Genomic DNA, 13,036 nt, shown 5'->3' on the forward strand with positions numbered 1-13,036 from the left:
TCTTTTTAAATTAACATATAATGTAGTATCTGTTTCAGGGGTACAGGTCTGTGATTCATCAGTTTACACAGCACCCAGCTCTCACCACAACGCATACACTCCCCAGTGTCCATCACCCAGCCTCCCCATTCCTCTCATCCCCTCTCCCCTCCAGCAACCCTGTTTGTTTCCTGAGATTGAGTCTCTTAGGGTTTGGCACCCTCTTTAAACATGCACACTCCAACCCCCACATTCCCTATATCCTGCCTACCTCGTTTTTCTCCTCAGCGCTGGCGAGCATCTACCCTGCCCTGGTGGGTCCTCGGCTTACAACATGCCTGGCACAAAGCCATGAGTCGATAACCATTGGATGAACGGCTTCATGAATAACCCCAAATAGGACTCACCTGGAGAAGGGTCTGGAATAGGAGCCAAGTGTACCCTCTGCACAGCAGAACCAACTTCTTTTTTCAGGAAGGACGGGATATAGTTTCCAGTCAGTCCACTAGAACTCGTAGAACCGGAACCAACTGATGTACAAAAGCAAAAGCTCATTACTATGAAGACCCCATGTGCACATAACACAACAGGATCACACAGGTGTGGAACAATAAAGAATTGGGTGTCTACTTTTAGGGGAGAAATAGGGTAAGAACAGTGAATTGCGAGCAGAGCATTCCTCCACACCACACTGTGGAAAGACGGGGAAGAGGGGCAGCAAAGACAGGGCCGCTCTTGTAGCCTGTGCCCGAATGGAGCCCAGATGCTTGGTTCATTCAAGAAAAGGGAAAGGTATGGTTTTCTTTCTTTTTTGGAATAATGTGTTTAGCCCATTCTGAAATCTGCTTTTTCCCCTCCAAAACAGAGAAGAGTTATCCTTCCAGGTCAGTATGTACAAATCATAGAATCTGGCTAAACCATAATCCACAAACCACTCTCTTACGGAATGGCATGCAGACAGGCGATCTTAACTATTTAGTTATGACAAGTAAGTCTACTTAACTATTTAGTAGTTAACTAGTTAACTGAATAGTTAAGATCTAACTATTTAGTTATGTCAAGTAAGTCTACGCTAAATACTCTTGCCCCATAATCAGAAAAATTAATGATGTATATTAAATATATTCATTTTTTATGACCCTTTCAGAGTGAGAGTGCTTTAAGGGCTGGAACTGTATGGGGACCCAGTGTTCTAGGAGGTTAATGGGATGCCTTATATGTAGCAGTGATCAATACATATTGGATGGATGAACAGAGATCTACGAGCATATATAAGACTTCAGGTACACACGGAATGATGACAAATGTTATCATGGGCCATTATACAAATGGAAGTTATATCCAGGGATTGGGGGGAGAATGTGTGGCAGAGTGACAATGCCTGGGTGAGGAGCTGCGTTGTGCTAGAGGACATTTTGCATTTTTGGTGAATAGGTACATACAAAAAATGAGAGAATCTGAACAGGTTAAGTCACAAAAGGGAAAGAACGTACAGTCCATGACCACGAGAGAAGATGCTCCACCTCATTAGTACACAGGACATGCAAGCTTAAGCCACCACAAGAGGCCATCTCACACCCATTAGACCAGCATACAGTTTGCAATCGCGACAGTACCAAGTGGCATCAAGGATGCAGCACCACTCCCAGACCCTGCTGGAGAGCAATTGGGCAACATCTGTAAAGTCAAAGATGAGCACACCCTTTAACCTGTTTACATCAACCCCAGAGAAACCTTCACGCAGGTGCGCGACAAGAGGGTACGCCCAGGTTCATTTCAGCGCTCCTTCTATAGCAAAGATGGTTCACAACTTCCATGCTCACCAAGGAGAGAAGGATAAATACATTACAGTCCAGTAAAAGTCATAAATTAGGGGGTGATGTGGTGTCATAAGTTATATAGGTTTTATAACATACACTCTGATGGGTCTTACACCTCTGTGTAATTGCTAGATCATAATAGAATTACTAAAACGAGTGAAGATCCAGAATTACGTTTGTGTTAATTTTTGAACATGTAAAAAATACTATGTGGTTCATGAATCTTTGAAAAAATGCACAGAAGTAATAAACACCAAATTAGGTAGGGGTCGGGGGAAGGAGAGGGGAAAGAGGGAATGGGTAGGAGGGCCTAGACGGTGGGCTTCATGTGTACTTGCAAAGTTTGACTCCTTGAGCTGGGGTGGGTACATGGGTATTGATACCTCATTTCCCTCTTTTTTGTATTTCTCAAAATAAATGGATGTGTCATGGATAAAGCAGGAAGAATTGAAGCCCAGATGTTTGCTTGGCAATGTGGAAGGGAAGCAATGCATGACAGGGGCTGCCTGTGTGAGGGAAAGTGGCGCAGGGAACAGGCCTGCTGGGAATGGGGTTAGCCTGCCTGGAAGGCTTAGGAAATTCCCTTAGTCATTTAGAAGAAGTGGGACTGAGAACAACACAAAAAAGTGGGGACGGCCCTCTGAGCTGTCCAGAAGAGGTTTTTCCAATTCTCTGAGCTAAGGCTGGGTCATCAGAGAGAGGGGCGAGCTGGAGCACGGCAGGTGGAGCTAAGCTGGGTGTCCAGCAGGGCGGGGCCTTGGAAGTCAGAGATGCCTAACTCCCCAGCTATGCCTGGGGGCAGACCCAGGGCAGCTGGCTGGGTCCCCAGAGCCTGCTGCCAAGAAAGAGACAGGAGCGTGGCCTGAAAAAGGGGCCCTTGGTTTCCACCCCAGAAAACCCTCTCATTTCCATAGCCTGTCTCTCTGGACCGGCCTTGCTGTATCCAGAGAATCTGCCTCTTGTCATTTCGGAGTTAATAATCACTACTCACCTGAATTTATTTTGCTGATTACAGATACTGTTCCTGAAGATTTTCCGGACAAACCAGAACTCGACCACGGATTAGATGGAACAAAATCCTTGCCTGGATTTGGAAGTATGCCGTTTCTTATATTTATTCCTAGTGGGCAAGAAATGATTTTCATATGCAAAATACATTATTTCATGTTGAGCCAGATTCCAGTGGTAACCTCATCACAGAACTCAATTTGTCTGAACTTCCTATGTTGTAGGAATGTAATGTATTTACATTGGCCCTGAGGTTGTCCATAGACTGCTGAGGAAAGAAGGAAATATGGTGTCCTGGGATTTAGCAGGCTGACTCACTGATGGGCAGCCTGAAAGAGGTCTCCCTAAACTCCTCCCAACAGGTCTGTCTCATGTCTTCTGGTGCTATTTCCTGGGTGTCAGTGCTCCTGGTCATTCCCATCTGTACCCCTGCATGGGCCACTACCTGTCCATCACCTTCCCAAGTTCCTCTTGGTCCCCCTTCCCCACCCCCCCAGCTCTGCAGCTCCTTGCTCTCTTCTCTGCATTCTGTCCCCCAGATCCCTCTTCTCACCTGACCTGGACCGTTAGCGCCATCTAGTGCTGGTGACTAGGGTCAGCACTGGGGAACCCTCAGACTCCGTTAGACCCAAGGCTGCCTTGACCTTAATCAATCACCTCAAACTCAAGCCAAACCACCCACTAGACCGCCCACTTTCCCATTTATGTCAAACACTGCAGATGGTTTTCAGAACTGAAAGACTTAATTCATCCTTTATCCTCCTTCCTCTTCTAGAGCCAAAAAGAAATAACTGTAATTCCCTTCCTGCTCTCTTTGGCCTGTGGCCACTGGAGTTTGGACCAGAGGACACAGTGTGTCTCTGTCCTGACACCCGAACCACTGCTGTACCGTCACCTGCTCTCTCTTCTTCCAGGTCATCCTGGGAGGCCAACCAAGAGGCGAGGAGTCAACCCACCAGCGGGGCCTGCTGTTCCCATGTTTCCCCTGGGCCCCGCAGCCCCAGCCTGAGCCAGCACTCCCCTTACCTGCACGAGAACTACAGCCTGCCCTCAGCCACTCAACACGCAGATGAACGTGAACCCAGTGTGCTCTCCAGTTAAAAACCTTTGACAGCTTCTTGCTACTTGTAAAATGAATTCCAAATGTCTCATGAGACCCCCAAAGATGCCTCCTGGACGTGTATCACCGTCTTACCACGCTCGGGTCACGCCGGCCCCTCTGCCCTTCCCCTCACAAGCCAAGCCCCTGCCTTCCTTCCAGACTCTCCTCTGCTTCTTCCCCTGCCTTTGTTCTGCTCATTTGTTCCTCCCCATTCTTTGGGGGCCCAGACAGGAGTCATGCACTCAGAGAGGCCCTTCCTGTGTCCTCTGTCTACAGTGGCATCTTCTCCCCGCCTTCTACCACCACTGGATCTACTGGCTGTCTATTTGTTTAGGGTCTGGCTCCCAGCATTAGAAAATAGGCTGCACAGGGGCTTACATCATACATTTCTATGATGTTCCTGCCAGTTCTGAAGTTCTAGAAGCCAGGGGCGCTTGCCTTCCAGAATGGAATCTCTGTGAATACATGATTCCAGGGAAATGATTTCTTATCGAGGAGGAAAGTAAAGGCAAGCATTTCTATTACCAGGCAAGTATCGCGAGTGCTTCAGGTAGTGCTGCTTGGCCGCGGACCTCAGGGTTGGTGTGTCTCGCCTCTGATAGGAGGTCTGGGTAGGGGCGCTGCTGCCTGTACTGATAGGCTCGGAGGGCTTCAGGTCCAGAACACTCTCAAATCTGAAGCAAGGGAACGTGGCTTGGATCAGCATGAGATGGGAAGCACCATCAGAGAGGCGCAGACCGATTCAAAAACCCCAGACTCAATCTGTGTCCTGAGCCGAGGCGCACACTTGCCTGCAGAGAGCCTCCTCGCTCTGTCTCTTCTTGTTTTTCAGGTCAGTCCTGGGGAGGGACGGACTGAAATCCAAGTCATCCAAGTCAGCCCAGTCGTCACAATCCTTTGTCGCCCGGGATACAAGACCCCACCTTCTCCGACTCTTGGGCTTGATCTCCCCGTTTTTGTGTTCCAGGCCAACTAGCATTTTCTGTGCACCCGAGGAGTGGGGGACAAAGCGATACTTGGCATTAATGGAGCTCACCCATGAGTAATGCCCATTCCACACTTCTTCATTGATGAAAAGGAGGACAGGGGCGTATCATTCCCCACACGCCACCGTGGGAAGCACATTCCTGGGCCTCTGTCTTTCACCTCTCTGTGTGCATCCCACCCACTGGCATCCTACGGGGACATTCAGGTGTATGAGATAAGGATTTTTACAAAGACATTTTTAAAAAATAGATTTAGGGGCACCTGGGTGGCTCAGTGGGTTAAAGCCTCTGCCTTCGGCTTGGGTCATGATCCCAGAGTCCTGGGATGAAGCCCTGCATCAGGGTCTCTGCTTAGCAGGGAGCTTGCTTCCTCCTCTCTCTCTCTCTGTGCTTGCCTCTCTGCCTACTTGTGATCTCTGTCTGTCAAATAAATAAATAAATAAATAAAATAGATGTATTTTTGAGAGAGAGAGAGACAGGGAAGGGACAGAAGGAGAGGGAGAGAGAGCATTAACAGACTCCACACTGAGGAGCCTGCTACAAGGCTCAGTCTCACGACCACAAGATCATGACCTGAGCCAAACTGACTCTAAACGCTTAACTGACGGCATCACCCTGGCGCCCCTAAAAAGAAGTCTAAGGTACTGCTCACGTATGGGGAGGATAGCTAGGCTGTCATCCGGGCCTCATCCCTGAAGACATTAACAGGCTTTACTCTGTCGTAAACAGAGATGCAAGAGAATACAGCTCAGACATCAGTCATCCTGCTCATTTACCGAAAACACTGCAAACATGCTTTCTTTGCCTTCTTAGTAGATCTGGATACTATTTAATTACAGAATTAGCTATAGTAGGAAATTTCCAAATACACACTGCTTCCAAAGTTGTGGGCGGGGGCCCAGCAAACAGTCTAAAGATAGCACTCCGGTAACCTCACAGGGCAGCTCAGTGCGGGTCGGGAGCCGGCATCAGTGAATGAATACTTGTCGACAGAAAGAATTCTGCTTCTGCATAAAGTTGTCAGAAAATCAGGCTCTCAGACAGCACCACAAACCTACTGGTAACTAGATGCCCCGATGAGGTTATTGAGTCTAGCACTCCTTCCTTCCTTTTGCGCACCAGTCCCAGAGAAGGAGAACGATCTGGGCTCAATCGACAGCCTAGTTTTAACAGCAGTTGTCGACAGCATTAATAGGAATGACCACCTATACATTTCGTTACAGCACTTTGTGATTTTTCAAAACATGTTCACAATGGGGAGCTCTGAACCGCCGCACCACAGCTGCCCGCCGCCAACCCCGCTGTTAACAGGCACAGCCGGAACCTGAATTTAGACCTTCAACTCCAAGACCAAAGCTCCTTTCATTATTCCGTGATATTGCAAAGATACATTTATTGCAATAAACCGTCCTTGTAATTAGACTTTATAGGCTGAAAAAAGGAAATCTTTCACACCATAGGTGGGGTCAGAAGAGGTACAGACAGGCAAGACGAGGCGTCCTAGCAAACCTTCACTGCTTACCGACTGCGCATTCTTGCTATGGAGGGATGGGAAGAGCAAGGGGCTTGGCTTGTCCTCTGGAAGATGGTTCAGGTGATCTGTCCTGGACGCCTCTGCTTTGCAGGAATACGTGAGAGGCTGAGGGGGCTGGCTGGCTTGATGCTGCCTTGAGGAAATCCGTGGGTGTGGCTTGGTTGGGGGCTGGGCGGGGGGGACCGGCTTGATGTGAGGAGCTGCGCCTGCCTTTTCCAGGACATCCTTCTGTGCTTTTCCTGAATCTTGAAGGCTCTGTGTGTTGCTGCCCAGTGGATGCCCAATCTGGAAGTAGGGATATCGAAGCGCCTGCAGTAACACAGAGGGCTGCTGTAGGAGAAAAGTCTAGCCAGGAAGGTTACGACCATCAGGCTCACTGAGCTACATTTCATGGGACCAGCTTACTACAGTTTCTTAGCCTAAACCAACGAGAAAACAGCACTGAAAGAGTGATACTCTTTATGATTTTCCTTATCTAAAATACAAAGTTTATACACTTAAAATTATTTGGATAAAGCAGCCAGTTACACTGCTATTACTTTTGCTACTTCTGAAAATATCTCGCTCAACACAGATGCTTTTTTTTTTTCCTTTGAAACTTCCATTTAATATAATAGACCTCACTAAAAGAGTTAAAGGAGGGTGCCTGGGGGGCTCAGTGGGTTAAGCCGCTGCCTTCGGCTCCGGTCATGATCTCAGGGTCCTGGGATGGAGCCCCGCATCGGGCTCTCTGCTTGGCGGGGAGCCTGCTTCCCTCTCTCTCTCTCTGCCTGCCTCTGTCTACTGTGATCTCTCTCTCTCTCTGTCAAATAAATAAATAAAATCTTAAAAAAAAACAAAAGAGTTAAAGGATATTTAAATAAATTAATTTAATTAATTAATTAATTAATTTTTTAAAAAAGATTTTATTTATTTATCAGAGGGAGAGAGGGAGAGAGAGCAAGCACAGGCAGACAGAATGGCAGGCAGAGGCAGAGGGAGAAGCAGGCTCCCTGCCGAGCAAGGAGCCCGATGTGGGACTCGATCCCAGGATGCCGGGATCATGACCTGAGCCGAAGGCAGCTGCTCAACCAACTGAGCCACCCAGGCGTCCCAATTTAATTTAATGTAAATAAATAAATTTAATTTAAATAAATTAATATGCGTTGTATCATGGAGCCATAGAAATATTGGTCCATGCTGGCAAATCGCAATTTGTGGTATGTATTAATTTATTATTTATTTAAATTTAAACTTAAATTCAATTAATTAAATCACAGTGTATTACTGGTTTCAGAGGTACAGGTCTATGATTCATCAGTCTTATATAATAGCCAGTCAGATGCTGGTTTTGTAACTTATTTGCTATGTATCTTTTTGTGGGGGGGCAGGGACAGGGGAGAGGGAACGGGAGAATCTCGAGCAGACTCCTCACTGAGCGTGAGCCAATGTGGGGCTGGATCTCACAGCCCTGAGATCATGACCTGAGCCAATTAAGAGTCAGACGCGTAACCAACCGAGCCACCCAGGCGCCCCTGCTATGTGTCTTAAATGTAGTATTTCACCTTTCAGAGCCAATTTCCTCAGTCCATAAAAAGAAAAAAAAGTAATATAAAGCTGAGAGAGCCAAACACAATAATCCTGGAAGGCTCCGAAGAGGCAAGTGTAAAATGAGCAGGTCTTTAACCCCAGGAATGCCAAGAATGTGATGCAGGATACAGGGAAACCCTGCCTATCAACAACGGGCAAGCCTTGGTAGTTGTTCTGAGCAATCCAGTTTTCCGGACAGTCAGGGGATAAATCTTGAAGGGCTGGGGTTTACGATTCTTTCTGAAATAGTCTCTGTATTCCCTAGTCTTTTTGAATGGAAATCACCAAACAGAACAGAACCTTTCTTAATAGCTCTGTTATAAACATCTGTAATGATTATATGTAAGTGTAGACGCAGAGGCCAATAACATGGAGACTCTGGTACTGGTTTTGGACCCTGGCATCTAATTTGAGAAGTCTCTGTAGTTCCAGGCACTTCTGCAAACTGATCTGGGACCGTTTTTAGCTTTTCTGACACTATTCTTAAAAATACACATTGTTCTCTTGGTTCCTTGCTACAGATTTTATTTTTTTCATCTCTTGGGTACAACCTTTAAAAAACTGGGTTCATCAGAAAGCGTTTCTCCTGCCCTCAGGATATTTATGAATTTCATCCCCCCCAACAGTGCACTTCTGTGGGCTTTCCAACCCTGGCCACCCGGAGTCTTATGGTACCGAATTATGGCTCTTTCTCCTCTGAGCCTTTGGAAAGCTGCTTCTCCTTATAATTCCTTAACCTCCAACTATGGTCTCTCTGGTTCTCACAAATTCTAACATCACATTGGCCCTATCTTCAAATGGCCCCCATCACTTCTGTTTAGCTGAATCATCATCTCTGATTAGAACTGGTCACCTTTGTCATTCTGAGCCGCGTAACCACCATGGTTGAGGGGCTGCTGGGAAGGAGCCAGACACACTACAGAGGGAGGCTTGCAAGAGGCACAAGGGTGTTTTATCATCTAAGTTCAACTGGCCTTAGGGGAGGGCAGGTTGAGAAAAAAAAATGTATGAAGCAGGAGACCCACAATCCGTGTCACTGAACTGCAGTCCGGGGCACTATCTGTACTAGTTGCTGGATGAATGATTAGGGGAGATCGCTTCAACTTTCTGAGATTCAGTTTTCTCACAGGGGGAAAACACTACCCCTGAGTTCACAGAACCTTCATAGGGTTAATATCATGTAAGAACACACTAAAGCATCTACAAACTGTTAAGTGCTATCAAATATTAACGATGCTTATCATCCTAGCTCTACCTTGTCTGTCGCCCTCTCTGTGCCAGCTGTAAAATGAGGGAGTTGGATTTCACAAGATATTTTCAAATTCCCTTTTGACAACCCATAATGCCTTATAAGCAAACTGCTATGTAGTCTTAACTTAGAGAATTATCTTTGAAAACTTTCTCCAAAGACAGGCAGATATATTTGCTTATTTTCTCTTCCTCGTACGTGGTGATAGGAACCTGTATGCCAATTTCCAAAGCAACTGTATTGTTTAAACCTTTAACTGTATACAGTGAGTTTCAAACTATTTTGGTTTTATATATAATATACCATTAGTGGCATCTGATACTGGTTTTCACCCATAATACCACGTAAGATACTTCCTATGAGGTTTATAGGAATTATCCGGAGTCAGATATGAACTTCACAAGAAATGCATCGATCAGAAGGAAATGGAAGGAAACCTGACTAGCTGTTGGCCGTTTCTTGGGATCCCACTGGAGCATGTCTCTCAGGAGCTGAATGGCTTCACTGCTAGCATTTGGAATCAGGGTCTTTAAGTTATTGGGTACACACTGGGGCCAGCGGAAGTTCATTGCACTTGAAAGTTGGTAGCCTTCAGGCCAGTCGGTCTGAAAGAAGGACGAGACAGAAGATCTTGCTTAGCCAACTTGTTCTGATCGTTTCTATTCCAGCCCACGTGCCCCTACCGGAAAAGCAATCACATCATTACCACGCTCGTACTCACGGTGCCGCACTGCGTCTGACGAAACACAGAAGATGCTAATGGAGGGACGGCAAAGAACGTGAATGTGGCGGAACAGTGGGAAACACAGTGAATTTGCCACCAACTGCTTTTATAAGCATTCAATTGATTGTTCAAATGAGTGTTTTCCCAATTGTGTTCTACGAGACAGAGGTTTTAAGAAACTACTGAGAAACTGTATTGGGGAAGAAAAGAAGACACCTTGTTTCCAGTTAAATAAATTTGTGTTACCCTATATATTGTAATATTCCTACCTTTTTTTTAAAAAAAGATTTTATTTATTTGACAGAAAGAAATCACAAGCAGGGGGAGGCAGGCAGAGGGAGAAACAGGTTCCCCACGGAGCAAGGAGCACACCTTGGACTCTGGGATCATGACTTGAGTGGAATGCAGATACTTAACCCACTGAGCCACCCAGGTCCCAACAATAAACCCATCTTGATAACTGAAAATAACCATGCTGCGAAGTCCAGCAGGAAAGAAAGCTGTTCCCCTCAGTCTCAAGCTCTCCACTGCTTCATGCATCATTCCCACTAAATTCTGGAGGTGATGATGCAAAACGATGAGCAAATAATCTTTAAGGTTCCCCCCCACCCCGCATTTTTTTTTTTTTTAAACAAAACACATTCTGGTATAATTTTATCTTTTAAGGTAAAGTGGCATTATGTATAGCTTATGTTATTTATTCATTTAGATGGTTATTGAGGGCTTATTATATGCTTAGTGTTGCTGGGTATCCAAAAATAATCCAGGATTTGGTGTTACAGTCCAAAAAGAGAAAAAAAGGCATTTATTTTAAAACACAGTAATACAGAGAAAAAAATGATGAGGGTTGCAAGAAAGTTAACCAGAGGAGGCAAAGATATCCAGCAAGAGACTGGAAAATCTTGAGGAGGTAGCACTCATAATTTATTCAAATGATCTAAAAATGTTCTGAGGGTCTGGTTTGTATAAGCAATGGTGCTAGGACCTAGAAAATGAACACCAATAAACACAAGCCCATGGTCCAGGGCACAGACATGTCCAATGATAATGATATTATTAACCTAAAGCACAGCTGAAAAGGAGAGGAGATTAGAGCAGCAGCAGGGACGTAAATTATTAAGGGACCTTGGAAAGAGTGGAATTCAGTCACATGAGACATTCAGGCAGAGGAGCGGAGCTCGCGTGCGCAGGGCAGGGAGAAGCAGGCTGTGGTGTGGGCACTCAATGGGTATTTTTCACAGGGAAGGCAGTACCAGGGCTGCTGTTTGGCTGGGGGAATCTGGCTGCAGAGTGAAAGATAAGCTGGGGACAGAACTTGAGGGCAGCTGGACTGAGAAGATGCCCCAGACATAGCAGGAGGGTCACCGGTGGCTGGAGTTCTACAGGATTTGTGGCCAGTGAAGGAGGGTATGGGGGGGGGTGGGGGGTGGGAAGGGTAACACTGAAATTGAGCCTCAAGACTGGGGTGCTGGGATTCTGGTGCTAGGTGGACAGGAACGGGGAATGGAGGAAGGAAGCTAGGTGGGGGGTCAGCAAATCACAATCCATGTCAGGTGTCAAGTCCAAGGTGACGGTGAGGATGTCGGGAGAAAATCTCACAGGTGGTCTAAGCATGTGATCACAGGCCCAAGGAAGGTTTCAGTTAGGAGACTTGGGAAGGGCTGCAGGAGTTGTAGCCAGGAGGATAGAAAGCCCAGTGAGGGAGGTGGGGTGGCCGAGAGAGGAGCAGAGGGAGCCGTAACACGTGTACTTAAGGTGAAGAGCAGGACGGACAGAGGCTGCCACGTCAGCGGAAAGGGCAAGGAAGGGCCACTGAGGTCAAGAGAAAGACTGTAGGACCAGCAGGTGATCCACAGGGCTAGGGCTGTGTGGGTGCAGGACAGGAACCAAGGGTGTGGGGAGGGGCAGCTGCTGGCTTCAGCCCCCAGGCTTTCATTCAGGATCATTACCTTTTTCGGTGTCCCCAGCAGCTGGCAGATTTTGAAGATGGTGTCAATTTCACTGGCCCCAGGGAAGAGTGGCCTGAGGGTGTACACTTCCGCCATGATGCAGCCCACGGCCCAGATGTCAATGGGGGAGCTGTAGCTGGTAGACCTCAGGAGCACTTCCGGAGCCCGGTACCTGGAGGGCCAAAGATGCACTGCCAGTTAGTGCGGCTACAGTTCAATGAAATACTACCATCTATTCTCAGGGAGAGATCTTCTCTATTTCTAATTGCTATCTAGTTCCGTGGGGTAGGTGGACTTAGGACAGCTTGGCCATTGTCGGGGCTGCTGTCATAAAGTAGTGCTTCTCTATTTCATGGTTTTTCCTACTGAGCATTTCTCTGCAGGACTCTTCTGTACGGCACCCTTGAGAAACACAGAGTGAGAGTGAGGAAAAGAACAGGAGAAAGAGAGAACATAAACTTGTCTGCAGGCTACTTCTTGGTCATGGCCAACTGCTTAAATGCTTCCGGTCTCAAAGTTTTAGCAATAGTCGTTAGCTGGCTTTTTAGACAGGTCTTTGGAGAACTTTCTACACAACTCTTTTAGGAAATGATCTTCAGTAAGGGCTGTATATAAAATATTAATATCATGGAAAAGCGTCACAGGCCTCCTTGTAAAAAGGATTTACAGCCCAAGCTTTTAAACCTGGTACAATGCCAAGATACCTACAAATATGTGTTTCAAACTGCACTGTTGCTCTCAGTAAAAAGTTACTTATTTGTGACATTAATGTTATTCTCAGTATAATGGTGTATTTTAAAAGAAGTGCAGTTAAGTAACTTGGAAGAAAGAGGGCTTACCATCTGGTAGATACATAGTCTGTGTATGGGGGTCTGGATCGGATTTCTCGGGCCAACCCGAAGTCTGCAATTTTCACAAGTTCCGGGCCCATGCAGAGGAGGTTCTCAGGCTTTAAGTCCCGATGGAAGAAACCTGTAGAGAGAAAAATCCCAATACACATTTGCTTCTGCATTACTCTTTGCAGCTATATTTCTCTTTTCATAAATAGCTGTAACTTGAGAAGTAGCCTGGAAGGACACCAAAGGCTCTATGCACAGGACTTCTTTCATTGCCCAC

At 46.4% G+C, this 13,036-nt stretch overlaps 1 protein-coding gene across 3 annotated transcripts in view; it reads right to left on the minus strand.

Annotated features, from left to right (window-relative positions):
* The window catches only part of CILK1 (ciliogenesis associated kinase 1), a 59,214-nt gene that overhangs the window by 4,335 nt on the left and 41,843 nt on the right, over window positions 1–13,036 (minus strand). For all 3 annotated transcript variants that reach the window (XM_032340261.1, XM_032340260.1, XM_032340262.1), the window contains 8 exons: window positions 12,760–12,892; window positions 11,921–12,092; window positions 9,685–9,852; window positions 6,418–6,738; window positions 4,701–4,891; window positions 4,435–4,583; window positions 2,791–2,919; window positions 387–509 (listed from right to left, as the gene is read on the minus strand). In XM_032340261.1, the coding sequence (XP_032196152.1) occupies window positions 387–509; window positions 2,791–2,919; window positions 4,435–4,583; window positions 4,701–4,891; window positions 6,418–6,738; window positions 9,685–9,852; window positions 11,921–12,092; window positions 12,760–12,892 (1,386 nt within the window). The remainder of the gene's footprint in view (window positions 1–386; window positions 510–2,790; window positions 2,920–4,434; window positions 4,584–4,700; window positions 4,892–6,417; window positions 6,739–9,684; window positions 9,853–11,920; window positions 12,093–12,759; window positions 12,893–13,036) is intronic.

This window comes from Mustela erminea, chromosome 4, assembly GCF_009829155.1.
Source record: "Mustela erminea isolate mMusErm1 chromosome 4, mMusErm1.Pri, whole genome shotgun sequence".
Classification (NCBI taxonomy): domain Eukaryota; kingdom Metazoa; phylum Chordata; class Mammalia; order Carnivora; family Mustelidae; genus Mustela; species Mustela erminea.